The sequence below is a fragment of the Oncorhynchus kisutch genome, linkage group LG21, assembly GCF_002021735.2.
Source record: "Oncorhynchus kisutch isolate 150728-3 linkage group LG21, Okis_V2, whole genome shotgun sequence".
NCBI classification, from domain to species: domain Eukaryota; kingdom Metazoa; phylum Chordata; class Actinopteri; order Salmoniformes; family Salmonidae; genus Oncorhynchus; species Oncorhynchus kisutch.
The window spans coordinates 21,418,355-21,436,658 of record NC_034194.2 but is presented as its reverse complement, the minus strand read 5'-3'; the positions used below and the strand labels follow the sequence as shown (position 1 = coordinate 21,436,658).

Here is an 18,304-nt window from a genome sequence, read left to right as displayed (position 1 = left end):
TCTAACATGGATTCAATTGGGGGGGGGAGGGGTTTGGTGGCGATTACAGCATAGAGTCTTCTTGGGTATGACGCTACAAGCTTGGCACACCTGTATTGGGGAGTTTCTCCCATTCTATGCACATCCTTTCAAGCTCTGTCAGGTTGGATGGGGAGCATCGCTGCACAGCTATTTTCAGGTCTCTCAAGGACATTGAGACTCGTCCCGAAGCCACTCCTGCATTGTCTTGGCTGTATGCTTAGGGTTGTTGTCCTGTTGGAAGGTGAATCATGAGCGCTCTGGATCAGGTTTTCATCAAGGATCTCTCTGTACTTTGCTCTGTTCTTCTTTCCCTCGATCCTGACTAGTCTCCCAGGCCCTGCCTCTGAAAAACATCCCCACATCATGATGCTGCCACCACCATGCTTCACTGTAGGGATGGTGCGAGGGTTCCTCCAGATGTGACGCTTGTCATTCAGGCCAAAGGGTTCGACCTTGTTTTCATCAGACCAGAGAATCTTGTTTCTCATGGTCTGAGAGTCCTTTTGGTGCCTTTTGGCAAACTCCAAGCTGGCTGTCATGTGTCTTTTACTGAGGAGTGTCTTCCTGGCCACTTCCTACCTTAAAGACCTGATTGGTGGAGTGCTGTAGAGATGGTTACCCTTCTGGAATGTTCTCCCATCTCCACAGAGGAACTCTGGAGCTCTGTCAGAGTGACCATCGGGTTCTTGGTCACCTCCCTGATCAAGGCCCTTCTCTCCCGATTGCTCAGTTTGGCCTGGGCGGCCAGCTCTAGGAAGACTCTTGGAGGTTCCAAACTTCTTTCATTTAAAAATGGAGGCCACTGTGTTCTTCGTAACCTTCAATGTTGCAGAAATGTTTATGTACCCTTCCCCAGATCCTGGGATTTGGATTGCCTCTACGCAATCCTTTTCTCGGAGCACTATGGACATTTCCTTCGACCTCATAGCTTGGTTTTTGCTCTGACATTCACTGTCAACTGTGGGACCTTTTTGTATAGACATTCAATCAATTGAATTTACCACAGGTAGACTCCAATCAAGTTGTAGAAACATCTCAGGGATGATCAATTGAAACAGAATCCAGCTCAATTTCGAGTCTCATAGCAAAGTATCTGAATATTTATGTAAGTAACATTTCTATTTGTCTACATTTCTAAAGACTTGTTTTTGCTTTGTCACTATGGGGTATTGTGTGTAGATTGAGGAAAATGTTTTATTTAATCCATTTAGAATAAGGCTGTAATGTAACTAAATGTGGAACAGTTAAGAGGTCTGAATACTTTCTGAACGCACTGTTAATATACAACTAACTCTTATGTAAATGTCCTGTACTTTGGGCTATGTTTTAGGTATCATTTTCAGTTTCGGCATATGTATTTACCAGTGTCTGGTAATTGACTCAAATCTAAATGTAGCCTAAATATTTTTATTAATACGTTTCTTTCATGTATGTAAATTTACTTTTTGTTTTATCCTCAAAGCACCCTTAGTTTTTATATATATATATATATATATATATATATATTGTAGCTCCAGGTAGGGCTGTTACGGTGACTGTATTACCGCCACACTGGCAGTCACGAGTCATGACCACAGTCAAATTCCACGTGACTGTTTAGTCTCGGTAACTAGCTTCTCCAAGCTCTGATGCTGCTGCTGGTCATTAGTAGCCTACCAAACTCGTTAACTGCCTGGTACTCAGCACTCTATTGTCCCTCTAATCACTCTTACGTCAATGCAAATGTCTTAGAAAATCTAATCAAACACTTAATGAGAGCCCATGAGCTCATGTTGCGCAACATTTCTATAGGCTATGCAATTGCATGAGAGAACAAGAGTTTTGATGTTCTCTATTAAAAAGAGGATCCCATCAGCTTCTATAGGCTGACTAAATATTTATTTCTCAACTTTCCTAATATTAAACACATTGGTTCTCTTTACAACAGCTTACCTGGCTGGCATGATAATGAACTATGTGAAAAGTGTCCTCCATTAGGTATTTAAATGCATAGATGACATGTATTTTTTCCCCCTGCCCATGTTTCGAGACATGTGCATGACAATGTTCCATTCTAAATAAATAACAAATGCACACATTATTTAGTATTTGTAAAGACGAGATTAAATCAAGAACAGTCTGATGGGTGACTATTAGCGTATCACTTGGAATGATGTCCAGCTTGTGTGCAGTAAGACAAGAAACGGCACATGCCTTTTTTCTTCTTTTTTTCCGACTTTTCAAATCATAGTGGCACACCTCATTTAGCCTAGCCCATAGGCCTATATTTTTTTATAAGAATTGTTTCACAACTAAAGTGGCCAAAACGTCTTACAATTAAGCACATTAATCTGCTTTACAACGGGTATAGAGCCTAACTAGCATACATGCGCGGCATGTGAGTTTCAAGTTTGGGGAAGATCATTTTCAACATTAAAATGTACCTTTTTATAATAAAAGCTTTGCACTTGCAGTCATTTTTGAGAATGGTGTTTTCCCACTAATTGATTGCATTTTGGAACATTCACATTTATTTGCTGCGCTTACAATGTTAAGAAATAGTTTATCAAGCATTTAAGCTAAATGTTCTGATCTGTTGCGTCAGCCCCATTTGCTTTTGAATATTATTTTTTTATCCAAGTGGTTGTATTAATTTGGGACCTATTGCATCCCACAATTGTCCCAGACAATGTTTAGAATATTTGGTTCTATGCAAGGTAGTAGATTGACATAGGCTAGTACTTTTGCTGTTTGTTAGGCCTACTTATTTTGTTGGCTGATGAAAAGTAAATGTGGACAGTTCTTCCAACCTCTGAATTGGATAAGGACGCGCACAGTTGTGTCCTTGGGGGAGGGTTTGGCCGGTCGTGATTTCCTTGTCCAATGACTCCTTGTGGCAGCCGGGAAGCTGTTTTCATTCGCCAGCTGGACGGTGTTTCCTCCGACATATTGGTGTGGTTGGCTTCTGCGTTAAGAGGTCATTGTGTCAAGAAGCAGTGTGGCTTGGCAGGGTCGTGTTTTGGAGGACGCATGGCTCTTGACCTTCGCCTCTCCCGAGCCCGAAGGGGAGTTGCCTTGGGACAGATGCTAACATTTCCTGGCTGCTGAGAATGAAAAATGAAGGCACCTAAAACAACCATCAACCTTTCTGGCTTCGTGCCATAAAACTATAAGAAATATTTGATCACAATGATCATGCTGATTCAGAATCAATCTCTCGCTCTCGCTCTCTCTCACTCTCTCAAGGTGACAAGACAGATCACAAAGTGTTAAAGCCTACTGCCCCTCTGGTTCCCCCCAAGAAACCTGTACCCCCGCCAAGCAAGGGAAGACCAGCCAGCCTCCCTCCAAAACGACCAGACAAGCCTCTCGCACCCTCCCCAGGGTCCAAGTAAGTTTCCCCGTACTTCTGCCCGTCTTTCTTTTCTACCATCTCTCCCTCCGTTCAAACATCCATTCGGCCGGTGTGTGAGCCGTCTAGGGTCACATATTGGGTATATACACTGCACATTGAGGAAGGACAACATTGCCTAGTCTGACTCATGCCTCTATGTTGCATAATAATGTTAATAAACTAATGTAAACACTAACAAACCAATGTATTTAGTTTCTTTGTTTGTCATGCCTTTAGACATTTTATTCCTTCTGAAATATGCTATTTTCTAAATCTACAGGTAATAAAGCCAGAATCCTTCATTTTTCTAGGTGTACTAGTGCTCCTAAATAAAGATTCCAGGTCGCATAGCAAAATATCAGGCACATATGCAAATAAAATGGTCTCACTGTACCACTACTGTTTACAACAATTACTAATGGTACTACTGTTACTGATGTTGGTTTCCCCCATATACAGGCACAATGGAGAGGTGCCTTCCACGCGACCAAAGTCTGACATTGAGCCAACATTACCCACTAAATCAAAAACGCTGTCCGGTGACTGGGGGGACAAAGCCCTTGACATGGGTATGTATGGCTCTGCTGAAGTGAACTTTTATTTTGAGGACATTCTGAGCATTAAGACCTTGAACAAGACACACTTCACTTCCACAATTATAAAGCTCCATGATAATATTATTATACTGAACAAAAATATAATTGCAACATGCAACCATTTCAACAATTTTACTGAGTTACATTTCATAAGGAAATCAGTCAATTTTAAATAAATGAAGTAGGCCCTAATCTATAGATTTTACATGACTGGGCAGGGGTGCAACCCTGGGTGGGCCTTGGAGGGCATAGGCCCACCCACTGGGGAGCCAGGCCCAGCCAATCAGGAGTTTTTCCCCACAAAAGGGCTTTATTACATACAGAAATACTCCTTGGTTTAATCAGCTGTCCGGGTGGCTGGTATCAGACGATCCCACAGGTAAAGAAGCCAGATGTGGAGTTCCTGGGCTGGCATGGTTACACGTGGTTGCCACAATACCAGTATTATGGAAAACAAAAAAACATGAAGTGGACTAAATTTCCTGAGGAAAACAGTCCTATTGTTGGAAACAAACAGCCTTATGTTGTCACCCAGAATCACACGTTTCTTTTCCAAGCTATAGCACACTATATTTCACAAACAGTACGTTTTTTTTAAAGGACCAAAGAGTTTAACCTGTTTTGCCTTTTTGCCAAGGAAAATCAGGTATTGTAAGGTATCGTGACAACTGCAATTGAAAGCATGGGGTGTTTCCACACAGGAAGTTCCAGACACTTGTAGAATCTATGCCACGGTGCATTGATGCAGTTCTAGTTGCTCGTGGTGGCCCAATGCCCTATTAAGACACTATGTTTGCATTTCCCATTGAAAATGGAACCGCTCGAGTCACCCAAAAGGGAATATAACATTGCGTTTAAAATTCGGAATTACACAATTTTGTGTTTACTGTACAACATCTAAAGACCTGCATCACTATACTGAGAGCTTGGCTCTTTCTAAAAGGATGTTTTTTCAAGGCCCCCATACTACACAGTAAGAATGACGATTTGATGATGTGATTTGCTGTATGTAGTAAGTTTCTTAATTAAAAACATGTGACATCACAAAAGGTGTCTGCAACCTTCTATATAAAAATTGAGATTTGTTTGTAAAAAACCAGCTCCTTTTAAAAGCTGTAATCTGTATCAGGTGAAAGGGCGCCACTGGTCGCCCCAGCACTTTTGTTATTGTTTTTGTTTTGATGATGAAACTGAGGAGAGGAGCATCCAGTATGGTGGGGATAAAAATATTGCAGTATATACTATGCTGTTCTATCGCGCATGGAAAGATGTACAATGATGTCCAAGTTTAGTTTTTTTTATGGTTTTAAAAAATAACAGTATTGGTTGTCTGAAGTAACTTCTTTTTTGAAATATATATTTTTTTTAACTCAAAATAGTTCAAAGTGCTTAATTAATTTTAAAGTGGTGTACTAGTAGCTACTGGGGATTGCTCCTCCTGCTGCAACAGGATGTTGGAGTAATGGCTCCAAGAGCAGAAAACACTGACCTAAAGGGAGGGCAATGAGCTCAAAACCCTTATTCATAATTCAGTTTTCATTTGGGTTATTCTTATTTGGACATTATTTTAAATGTTGGCTTCCAACTTTTAAAAGGTGCAATACGCTTTTTGTGTTCATTAAGAACTTAGTTTTGCTAACATTATGCGTATTTTGTGATTTGTTTGCCCTTTTGAAGCATATCGGTAGATTGACAATGATTCTCTATCACAGATGAAAATGGAGACATATTTAAACTCTGAAACGCATGGGTTTAATGTCAGTCACTGCTTCCTTTTTAAAGCAATTCAGGTGTACTTTGACACATTACCAAATGCTCTTAGGTATGTGGACAGCTTTGCCCATTAAATACATAATCACTTAAAAAATATATATATATTTTAGAGTTGTTGTTGCTAATGTGTTGATTTAATCCTCTAAACCCGTGGAAAGATCTTTTTTCAGCTTGTGTCCTGAGTTCAGAGGGATAAAGGAGGATAGAGGATAGACGGAAAGGGGAGGTTGTTTCTGTTTACATCCTCTCGTTTCACGCCATGGACAATCACAAATAGGAAAAACATTAAGAGAAGAGCTTTTAGGAAGAGAGTAAAGGATGGAGAGAGACAGAAAGGTGAAGACGAGGGAGTTTAGGTGAGGCGAGTTCTCAGAATGTAGGTGGGGGGCCGATGCCGAGAACAATGAATCTGGCAACGTTTTTCCACTCCTCAATTGTCCAATGTTGTTGATCATGTGCCCACTGGAGCCGCTTATTCTTGTTTTTACCTGATAGGAGTGGAACCCGGTGTGGTTGTCTGCTGCAATAGCCCACTCGTGACAAGGACCGACGAGTTGTGCTTTCCGAGATGCAGTTCTGCACACCGTTATGTGCCTGTTTGTGGCCAAATTCTTGCCATTCTCCTTCGACTTCTCATCAAACTGTTTTCGCCCACAGGACCTCCGCTGACTGGATGTTTTTTGTTTGGCGCACCATTCTCTGTAAACAATAGACACTGTCGTGCGTGAAAAGCTCAAGAATCTGGCCATTTCTGAGATACTCAACTGGCACGCTTAGCATCTACGAGCATACCACGCTGAACATCGCTTAGGTCACTCGTTTTGCCCATTCTAATGTTCAATTGAACAGTAACTGAATGCCTTGATGCCTGTCTTGCCTGCTTCATATAGCTAGCCACAGCCACGTGACTCACTGTCTATAGGGGTTAACCATTTTTGTGAAACGGGTGGTGTACCTAATATACTGGCCAGAGTGTATAGAGTACCTTGCAGTACAAAGTTTTGATTGGTTTATAGTTTAGTACTCAGCAGCATTTGCCTGAACAAACGTTTTGAAAAAAATAGCACAAATTGGCATTGCCAACAAAAGGAAATGTTTTCAGAATATGTAAATATACACTACGTAAAAAACAGCTCTTCCCTCGACAGAGATGAATCATCCAAAAAACAAATACAGATAGCTTGCTATGGCCCACTGCCTAATAATGACAGTGTGGAGGATAGGGAGTCGTGTCTGTGAGCCATACCGCTAAAAGCGACAAAATAGCTGCTAAAACCAGGATGGCTCTCAGCTCCAGAGGTCATCAGCCCCATGGGCTCAGGGCATGAAGACAAACACGGAAACACACTCCTCATTCTCCTTTACCTCCATCTTCACTCCTCTGGGAGTTCTGCAATCTTACTTAAGATCCTGTCTATAGTCTTTAAATAGGACTATATAGTGCTTACCTAGATTGTAGTGATGGCTTTGTGTTATAGTGATTGAAGATGGTGTCATACTGTGTGGCAATGTTTCAAAGTATACAATTCTCAAGACCGTCTTAAAGTAACTGTCCAGTGTTTCCATATTTCTATGAAATATGACCTATAATTAATTACAAAATGTGTAAAATCGTTTTCCTTTAAAAAATGGTTATCCAAAATGTTACCTTTTTTTCCTCTTCCTCTGTGAAGAACTGATGAGCTTTGATCTGTCGTCTACCTCCGAGAAGCTGTTTCACCCCACCGCTAACAGGCCAAAGATGCCAGGCAGGAGGCTGCCCGCTCAGTTTGGAGGAGGCCACTCGGTGAGTACACACACCGTGAAATATCAACATGCTACGGAGAACACACAACTCTGCACACCCACACGCCATGTGTTCATCTTGCTCCATACATTACATTGAGACATCAAATTCCTCTCAGAATTTCCACATGCAGGACCTCTCTGTACATTAAATGTACATCACCATATTCCTTATCTGCACCTCATGATGGGTTGGGGTGAGATAGGAACAGGGTAGTAAACGCCCAATTGAAAAGACATTTGACTTACTTGAAGGGCTGAGAGGTGACTTGTCGGGTCGTTCCGATTTGTCTTTGATTGACTGAGTTCCCTGAAGAGTAATATGAAAGCTCTCCATTAGAAACGGGGGAACATGACAAGCCAGAGTGTTTCAGTCAGTGTCTGACAAGGTGTGTCATAAACTGAGCAGACCTGTTGTGATTTGTTTTCTGTCTTCTCAGCCAAACAAGGACATCAGCGTGGAGAAAACCTTAAAGTTGGACGAGGAGGAAGCACCCAAACCAAAGTTGATAGACACAAGAAAGGTAACGATGACATTGACGTGTCTGATCGTATTGGTCAGTGTCTGTCCTGTATTGAACTTGTATGTTTGGTACACCTAGAACCATTCCAAAACAACTATTTTGTATGTATGGATCAATGTACATTAGATCTATCTCAGTTCAGACACTTGTCATTCGTCCCAAATGCATCCTATTGCTGCAAGTTAGTCATTTCAGCCAATGTTTTCCCTCAGTGGAGAATTCATACAGAGGACACAGCACCCCAAAAGAAGAACAGCAAAGCATATGTCTAAGGTTTGACTATAGAAATGAACTAATACATCCCATGAAAAATGGACTGCAACCATCTGGTGGTTTTTAGTTAAGTCATAGATACGTCTTGGAGACCTCTCTCAGTACCTCTGAGTAATCCCTCACTAATATGTCTAAATTGTCCTCTTATCTTGATGAACCCTGATCCCTCCAGGACAGCACAGTCGCAAGCCTGGCGTACACACAACAGTGTTGTGGCGCCAACATCACTAAAGACTTAACATGGTCCATACACACCCGTGCAGTCGTGAAGAGGGCATGGCATCGGACTCTTCCCCCTCAGTAGACTGAAAAGATTTAGCATAGGCCATCAGATCCTCAGTGTTCTACAACCGCACCATCGAGAGCATCTCGACTGGCTGCATCACCGCTTGGTATGCCAAATGCACCGACCTTGACCGCAAAGCCCTACAGAGGGTGGTGCCGACAGCCCAGTATGTCACTGGGGCCATGTTCACTGCCATCCAGGATCTCTATATAAGACGGTGTCGGAAGAAGGCCCGAAAATCTGCCAAAGACTCCATCCATCCATGCTATATTATCGCTAAATAGCCATAATAACCTGAACTACCTGCACTGACTCTACGCACACTCACTAGACCAGTGGTCACCAACCTTTTTTTAAATCAAGATCTCTTTGAGTCAAAATGCATTTCGAGATATACCGCTCAGATTTTTTTTAAACATGACTTCAAAAACCTCAAAAGCCTATTCAACATTAACCTATTAAAAACACTTACTTAGAAATGAGGTTTTGTAGTAGGCTATATGGCTAATACATTATCACTGCATATTGGCTATGTTGAATTGCCCTGCCAATGTTCTTCTCAGACCATTTTGAAATAAAAACTATTTTTTTAATTGGTATGATCATACTAGTAATAGATCATGTGTTGTATTACTTGTAAAACACAGCTGAGTGAGCATAATTCGCTTTTTTATTTTACTGGACTGATGTCCTGCATCTGATGGTCAGTCTGAGGGGAGGGAGAGGGCAGCGGGGAGAAAAGGTGGGGACAGTCCTCCAGCTGATGGTGAAACTCAAGTCACATTCCGTTATTTCTGCCTCATGCACCAATTCATGTTATTAATCCGATGTCCAGATGAAGTTTAATATTACTCTATATAAAAAAAGAGACAAGCTGCTAATAATAACAACACAAGCTTATCGAAACACTGCTATACTCATTCATTGCAGCTGCAGTGCTGGTTGTAGCGTGAGTGGAGGTAGGGAGAACGCGCATTTTAATGCTTATACAATATAAATGTGTTGAACAAGGTGTTGACAGTGCTGAATAACTTCAACATTAACTTACTCATAAAAACTGCAGCGCTTTGTTGTATTCGTTGAGTCTCTCTCTAGTCATGGTTTTAAAAGTTTGGACATATCACAGTATTAACTTTGCTGTGCGCTAGATGCTTCTTTTTACATCTATGGCTCAAGGAAACTGCAGACATGATGATCTGAGCTATCTGATTGGTCAGCGGTTGGCCTTTAGGTAAACTTGATTTGCTCTCTGGGCCTGCCGAGTAGGCGGGGTTCTACCTTCAGACACATGAAATGACTCAAAATGGGAACATTTTGGCTTCCCGGCACTAGGGCTGCTGAATCAAGTGCACCTACCGCAAGAATCACAAAATGAATAAAAAACGAGTAATGCCTTGGTGGAATGCCTCGGCGACCACTGCACTAGACTATATATACACACCATATAATCACTCACTCTCACACTACATTGACACTCCCACACAAAACCAACATACATACACTACAAACACGCATACAGACGCAACACAAACACACACATTACACTCACTTTTACACTGTACACTTTAGCCTGCCTTCATGTACATATGTACACTAAATTACCAAAAGTATGTGGACACCAGCATGGTTAACATCTCGTTCAAAAAATCATGGGCATTAAAATGGAGTTGGTCCCCCCCCCTTGTTGCTATAACAGCCTCCACTCTTCTGGGAAGGCATTCCAATAGATGTATGAACATTTCTGCAGGGTCTTGCTTCGATTCAGCCACGAGCATTAGTGAGGTCGGGCACTGATGATGTGCAATTAGGCCTGGCTCTCAGTCGGCGTTCCAATTCATCCCAACAGTGTTTGATGGGGTTGAGGTCAGGGCTCTGTGCAGGCCAGTTCTTCCACACCGAACTCGACAAACCATTTCTGTATGGACCTCGCTTTGTGCACGGGGGGGGGGGGGGCGTTGTCATGTACACTACGTCGTCATTGTAAATAAGAATTTGTTCTTAACGGACCTGCCTAGTTAAGTAAAGGTTAAATAAATAAAAATGTATGCTGAAACAGAAAAGGGCCTTCCCCAAACTGTTGCCACAAAGTTGGAAGCACTGAGTTGTCTAGAATGTCATTGTATGCTGTAGCGTTAAGATTTCCTTTCACTGGAACTAAGGGGCCTCGCCCAAACCATGAAAAACGACCCCAGACCATTATTCCTCCTTCAACAAACTTTACAGTTGGCACTATGTATTCTCGCAGGTAGCGTTCTCCTGGCATCCGCCAAACCCAGATTCGTCCATTGGACTGGCAGATGGTGAAGCATGATTAATCACTCCAGAGAACACATTTCCTGTGCTCCAGAGTGCAGTGGCGGTGAGATTTACACCACTCCAGCCAACGCTTTGCATTGCACATGCTGATCATAGGCTTGTATGCGGCTACTCGGCCATGGAAACCCATTTCATGAAGCTCCCGACAAACAGTTCTTATGCTGACTTCGCTTCCAGAGGCAGTTTGGAACAGAAGATTTTTACGCGCTATGCGCTTTACCACATGGCGGTCCCATTCTGTGAACTTGTGTTGCCTACCACTTCGCGGCTGAGCCGTTGTTGCTCCTAGACGTTCCCACTTCACAGTTGACCGGGGAAGCTCTAGCAGGGCAGAAATTTGATGAACTGACTTGTTGAAAAGGCATCCTATAATGGTGCCATGTTGAATGTCACTGAGCTCTTCAGTAAGGGCATTCTACTGCCAGTGTTTTCTAATGGAGATTGCATGCTTGATTTATACACCTGTCAGCAACAGGTGTGACTGAAATAGCTGAATCAACTAATTTAAAGGGGTGTCCTCATACTTTTGTATATATAGTGTACCTCAAACACATTTATCTGGTACTGTATATAGCGCCATTTATTGAATTTTTGGTTTTCACCCGTTGTATTTGGCGCATGTGAAAAATAACACTTGATTTGAGTCAAACGCACTAACGCAGATATTCGCACACATTCACTAAATCATTCTCTTGCATTCCTACACACACACTCAGGTCCAGTGTAAGGCAGGTGGTTCTCATTAGCACAGGAGGCTAGGCTACAGTCACACTGGGACACTGTTAATAACTTAGCTAGTTGTCCTGCAGATGCGAGATGAAGCGCATCCTCACTTTTCTAATGAAGACTTTGTTTCCATGCTCAGCTGGAGACTGAGGGGAGTACAACGTCCTCCACCTCCATGCTAACAACCATGCCATTAGAATGGTCATTCTAGAACCTCTCCTTTCTCCACAGACCGTACAAATCCCCAGAGCTCTCTATAGTGAAGGCATGCTGTCTTCATCCTGTTATTCCCAGACTCACACCAACCCATTAAACACAGGCGGCTAATTGTCACCTTCCAGTTAGCATGCGGCTTTCACTATAATTGCATTGAGGATATGAGAGATTTTGTATGTGCTTCACGTCCCATCTTATCGTCCACATTAAGGCACACCTTGTATTATTGGCTGACAGACCATGGGCTGGAGGTTGTGGGGAAACTTCACAGTGGAGATATCATGATTTGGGAGCAATAAGAGCCCTTGTGATGGTCTGTGTGAGGAGACCAGCCCCACTGGAGGCCCTTTCAAAGGACCCACCAGACCCGTCATTTATCAGTACCACTCAAATCGAGTGAATAATCCCTGCACATCAAGCCCCATTACTGTGGGCTCAGAACTCCTATAGGTTGAATTAAAGATGTTGACCCTCTGACAAAAATAAATAAATGAAAACCATATCCCCCAGGCGATGGAGGTTGAAGATCACAGTATTAAAGCACCCCTGACATAACTTCAGAAGGAAACACATGGAATCAATTGTGTTCAATCTAAATGTTCCGCAGCTTCGGTAGGTACAATAATGCTCAACAACAGCGTGATTAAAATGGCTACTGTAGCTCCCTCCTATGCAGTGATGTCTCGTGGCTAAAGACTAATGTATGTTATGACCAGAAACATTGACTTGATTCGTTTTGAGCAAAGAAACAGACTTTTAATTAGTCAAAATCATTCAGAAAGCTTAAAGGAGTGTCACAGCCAGGGCAAGAATATTTAGGATCCCCCTGTCCAGCTAACAGTATGTGTCTGGTGTCCACAGCCCTCCATGCACAGCTCACACTCCCAGTCTCCTGTCCTTAAGCCCAGCCCATCCCTGTCGGAGGGGTCAAAAGCCTACCTGGTGTCGTTCCCTGGCTGCAGAAGCCCCAGCCCTAGCTTCACCCGAAGCCACAGCCCAGGCCCCAGCACAGAGCCCAAGCCCAGGGCAGAGCCAGAGGAGCAGAGGTCTGAGCTGGAGGACCTCCAATCCCAGATGAAAGAACTGCTGCTGTCTGTGGAGCTCCTCAAGACGCAGCAAATGTAACTAACTACCACTTTCCTTAGATGATGTTGTTCAGTTCCTACGTATTGCGCTCAAACTCTGACTTTAAAGGGATAGTGCGTCGTTTTTGCAGTCAAGCCCTTTTTTCCAAGCAAATGTTGCATTGTTAAGATCCTTTAGCTTCATCATTATCAAAGCTAGCAAGAAATAGCAGTCAACAATTTTTCTTTGTGTACCTTTTTCAGAATAATATTTTATATAGTGCCCTATGGCTTGTTTCTAGGGAGGTATAGACGAGTCACTGTTAGAACTTGAGTGAAGCCTGGTCGGCCAGAGCTGATGGTGATGTGATCTTATCGTTGAGCAGATGCTAGCCAGGCAAGCACTGATGTGAACGTCTTGGCATTGCTTTGCAGGAGAGAGATGGCAGAGCTAAGAAGCGAGCTGGATGAGGAGAAGTTGAAACGAGTGGCCCTGCAGGTAAATTGATCACCATGTCCATCTTTACATCACAGCTTGTCACAGTGTGTTAGCCTGACGGGTCCAGTCAGATGGTGAGAGATGGGCTGGAGAGAGTGAGAGGTATGAACACACAGTACTATTGAACACACCCATGCCGAGTACACACGCACACACACTGCGGGATGCTTTATGGCCCTACTTGGCACTACCCAGGGAGAGACCCAGCCTACCACAACTTTGTCCATCCTTTTCCCCAGGAGCAGTGAAGGGAGGCAGGCCTGTGTAGACCCCCTTCTGGGCCCCAAGCATACACACATCCACCCCGCTAAAGATTCTCTGCCCTCCCCTCCTCCTACCTCAACCCCCTGTTGCTGCGTCCACATGTTGATTTACAGAAGCACTGCAGAGGTCTTATTTAAGACTGGGAACTAAAGTATCTGTCTGCATTCATTCAGAAATAATCCATAGCTTTCTTCCTTAATTTTTGTCTTATTGATTTTTTTCCCCCCCAATCTCTTTCCTGTTCTCCCTCTTTCCCTTTGTTTCTTTCGCTCTCTCTCTCATCTTTGTATTCCATTTACGTCTGAGTGAGAGCTTTTCTCTGAATGCAAGAGATGTTCATATCGTTGCAAATTTCTGCCATCTTCAGTCAACCTGCCTATTAGTATTCAAACGACGGTCAGCATGAAATTATTAATTAGAAGGCATGCTGTGAGTCAGTGTGCCACAACCTCACAGTAATGATTGGTTGTGGTGACTAGGATTTTGATAATTTATACTTGCATAACTTTTACATGTATTCATATATATAGTATTACATTTTTTTAAATATCAGTGTCCATATTGGGTTTCGAGTGGCTAGACCATATGGTTCAAGAGAAAACAGTGGCATTATTTTCAAATAGCTCGGCAACTCTTCCAATTTAGCTCGGCAACTCTTCCAATTTAGCTCGGCAACTCTTCCAATTTAGCTCGGCAACTCTTCCAATTTAGCTCGGCAACTCTTCCAATTTAGCTCGGCAACTCTTCCAATTTAGCTCGGCAACTCTTCCAATTTAGCTCGGCAACTCTTCCAATTTAGCTCGGCAACTCTTCCAATTTAGCTCGGCAACTCTTCAAACTATTTTTTCACAACTGCCACCAGTTTGTCCCCAAAACATTTACAACAAAAACATAAAAAGTTTTTTTTTTTTTTTAAAGGATATGTCATGTTAAAACCCTCATACTAAACACCAATGGTATTCACAGTTTGTTTAGGATAATATTTTACAGATTTGTCATTCTATTTTTACATTTTAAACTTGTTCATATATTTTACATGTGATAAGGCCACACAGAGGGTCAAAGATGATTACTGATGATGATTTACTAGCAATATTTGAACGTTTCCAGTAATATACTCTTGCTTTGCAACCCTAGTGGTGACTCATGATTGAACTCTATTATTCCTGTCATTGATCATAGCTCTGTGCAGCCGTTTTAAAGCGAATATCCTGCAATTCTACAAATTATGCCATGCAGCTGAGAGAAAATGTTGAAGTATTAAAGCTAATTTCCTATGACTCTACATATTCTGCCATGGCGCTAAGAGAACGCATTGTAGTTTTAAAACTAGTTTCCTGCAATTCTATGCATTTTGCCATTACTAATGCTGTGTTTTTTATACTCAAACATAATACCAAAATCAATTCAGCTAAATTTGTTTTTAGAATTTTAAGTTCTTCCGGACTGTCTAGCTTTTACTTTGGTTATTGTTTGTTCTCAAAGATGATATTATTTTTTTAAAGATATAGGTCCATAATTTTTTTCTACACTTAAAGCATTTTTTAACTCCTGGAAATTACATATATTTTTTTAATAATAATTACACTGTTTGCACTTAGGCGACCAAAAAAAAACACTTACACAGCCCGCCCAATGATTACAATGACAGAAGAATCCCTGCTATGCTATGGATGGGTTCATTTGCATCACAAGTGGAAATAATACATTATTAAATTCAAGAGCTGATGCATACTTCCATGTGAGGCTGTTAGCTACGATGTTATCAGAATTGTATCTGATGCTGGTTTCGCATGAGAAAATTTGTTAAATCTGACACTGTGTGTGTTCCTGCCTGCCTTTCAGATGGAGATAGAGAAATTAAAGAAGACAGTTCAGTCGACGTGAAGTCTGACCCAATCAGCCTGGAACATCAGTCACCTATCTGTCTTTCCCTGACCCCGCTGGGCAGAGACTCAGGAGGGGGACGATGGCATTCCTATAATCCTTTTAGATATCAACCTATTCCACATTTGTAAGATTTACATTTTTGCACATGAAGGTTTTCTAGTTATATAAAGGTGTAATTAAATACGGATGTATATGTTTTTTGTTACATTCTAGTTTCTGTTTTGTTTTGCCAACACAAATGATTGAGGCCTTTCTACTGTGCTGGACTGGCATTCTCTATGGGAATGTGTGAGGATTGCTCTCAATACTACTACTGATTCTGTATGAAGCGATAGTTTTTATTGGCGTTTGTTTTCTTATTTTTTACGACTTCCAAGTAGGTAAGTATCCATGTTAGCATCTTTAGATCATAATGAATGATATTGTGATTTGTCTGTTGCTATGGCGGTGTTGTACTCCATTGCTTTGGCATTAGGGAGATTTTATTTTATTTTTTCCTAACATTCCTATCCAGGGTATCACTATTGTGCCTGTTAAAAAAATCTTAGTGTTAATATTGGTAGCTTACATTTATCAAAAGGTTTAGGCTTGCTGCATGATATATATTTTTTAAAGTCTACTGACGATGTGCTTACACAGAGGGCCGTTTTTCTCTTGTACAATTTATGTGAGAAGGTTCTCCCAGAAAGAGCAATTAGAGTCATTGTACAGGTGTATAATATAGATCCTATATTTAGTACCATCAAATACAGCCAATAATAGCCATACTTGAAAAGAGCACCAGTGATTTTACGGGCTAAAACTCCATTTTATTTCATGCCACTGTAAAGATTGTGGCTTACTCATTGATTGTTGTTCTCCTGTACGCCAAATGCTCTGACCCCTTTTATGAACCACATGCTATCTCCTACTCTTTCTCTGTAAAGGAAAGCCATGTGTACTTTTAAAGAGTGAGCAATCTCTTTCCATCCTCCCAGATGAGACCTGAAGTCCTGTATAGCAGTGACCGTTTGTGTGTCTGTTTCCATGTTGTTCTGAATGTGTCACATGTCTTTATGCTTTGACCAACTACAAACATGGAGCATGGAGGTTAACTGGACAGTACACAGTATCTCTGCCATTTCTCAGTACTGTAAGTGAGAGGCTGAATGGAAAGGCATTAGGGAAGAGATCTACTTCATACAGAATGGTTAAGCTCTGCACCTTACTTATGCATCGCCAACACCACTGTTTGTCAGTGAAACATCTGTTGTGACTGTCGAATGGTATTGGAGGACTCCGAGACCCTGCTAGAGTTTAAGTTGAAAGCCTTAAAGATGGACCCAACATTAGTGTGAGCAGGGTGAACTCCTAGAAGGAGTTCATACAAGGTGTTTTTGATGGTATGCATTCTGTGTACCGCTCAGACAAATCATGAAAGAAATCGCCTTTGATAAAAAAGCATCGGTTGCATCTATTTTATGCAGCAATTTGATGATTCTTAATGTGTTACTTAACCATGATGATCAGAAGGATGTTTGCCTCGACTCCAGATCCTCCTGAACACTATGGATGGCCTTCTGTCTGCATCCTTCTGCATATTATATTTTAGCAAGTTAATTATTGCTTTACATTTTAAGTATATAGTACCAGTCAAAAGTTTGGACACACCTACTCATTCCAGGGTTTTTCTTTATTTTTGCTATATTGTAGAATAATAGTGAAGACATCAAAACAATGAAATAACACATATGGAATCATGTAGTAACCAAAAGTATGAAACAAATCAAAATAGATTTTAGATTCTTCAAAGTTGTCACCCCTTGCCTTTACTTTGAGGAGTCTAAAATCTATTTTGATTTGTTTAATTCTTTTGGTTACTACATGATTCCATATGTGGTATTTCAAAGTTTTGAGATATATATATATATATATATACTGATCTCACAAAATGTCTTATCCAGGAAATATGTTGTCCTTCACAAGAGTACACCAAGCTGTGTACTATCCTCAGGCTTATCTTATCCCTTAAAAGAAAGCATTCCTGATCACGGGCTGTGTGTGTCCATGTGTATATGATAAGGAAGCCTGAGAGCCTGTGTGTGTGTCTGAGGTTGGATTTTAGGTTTGTAAGTGTGTTTGGCCTTGTTGACATGCTGATCCCTAAAGCAATAAGAATCTGTAATGTCTCGTTTCCATCCCCCCATGTTTCGCATGGCTACATTCTAAGTTGAGGTTGACTAAAGAGATAATCATGCAAAGATATATACAGTATGTATATATAAAGAAAAGGCTATCCATGTAACGGTTATTTGGCTTAATTACTGTACATTCCATTATTTGATGCAAAGAAAATAGGAAATATGTGCACATTTAACATCTTCAAGTGATCTTGTTTACATGTGCTGTGAAATTGCATGAAATTAGATATTTTTTTTCCTAAATGAATAAATATCTTTATTTACACTCATGAGTACCAGATTATTTTATAATCATTTGTTATTGTGTTATGTGATTTTGTCCACTGGTTGAGCTTGATCTCGTCTTTCGTAGGTACACCACACCCTCACGGGGAGTCCTTTTCATGGCTTGGTAAAGCCAGAGGACATGTTTACTCATCAGTAAATGGAAGCAGCAGAGAATATTGACACACAGCTGAATTGATAGACTCCCTTGCTCTAATAGCATGTGGACCTATCTTGGAAGCATATAGTAGCTC

General features: G+C 41.4%; 1 protein-coding gene across 5 annotated transcripts in view; it reads left to right on the top strand.

Annotated features, from left to right (window-relative positions):
• The window catches only part of LOC109866421 (CD2-associated protein), a 97,134-nt gene extending 79,083 nt beyond the window's left edge, over nt 1-18,051 (top strand). For all 5 annotated transcript variants that reach the window (XM_020455099.2, XM_020455100.2, XM_020455098.2 and 2 more), the window contains 7 exons: nt 3,247-3,391; nt 3,854-3,963; nt 7,437-7,549; nt 7,989-8,072; nt 12,751-13,010; nt 13,389-13,452; nt 15,562-18,051. In XM_020455099.2, coding sequence (XP_020310688.1) covers nt 3,247-3,391; nt 3,854-3,963; nt 7,437-7,549; nt 7,989-8,072; nt 12,751-13,010; nt 13,389-13,452; nt 15,562-15,603 — 818 coding nt within the window. In that variant the 3' untranslated portion in view covers nt 15,604-18,051. The remainder of the gene's footprint in view (nt 1-3,246; nt 3,392-3,853; nt 3,964-7,436; nt 7,550-7,988; nt 8,073-12,750; nt 13,011-13,388; nt 13,453-15,561) is intronic.
• Nucleotides 18,052-18,304: the final 253 nt, after the last annotated feature.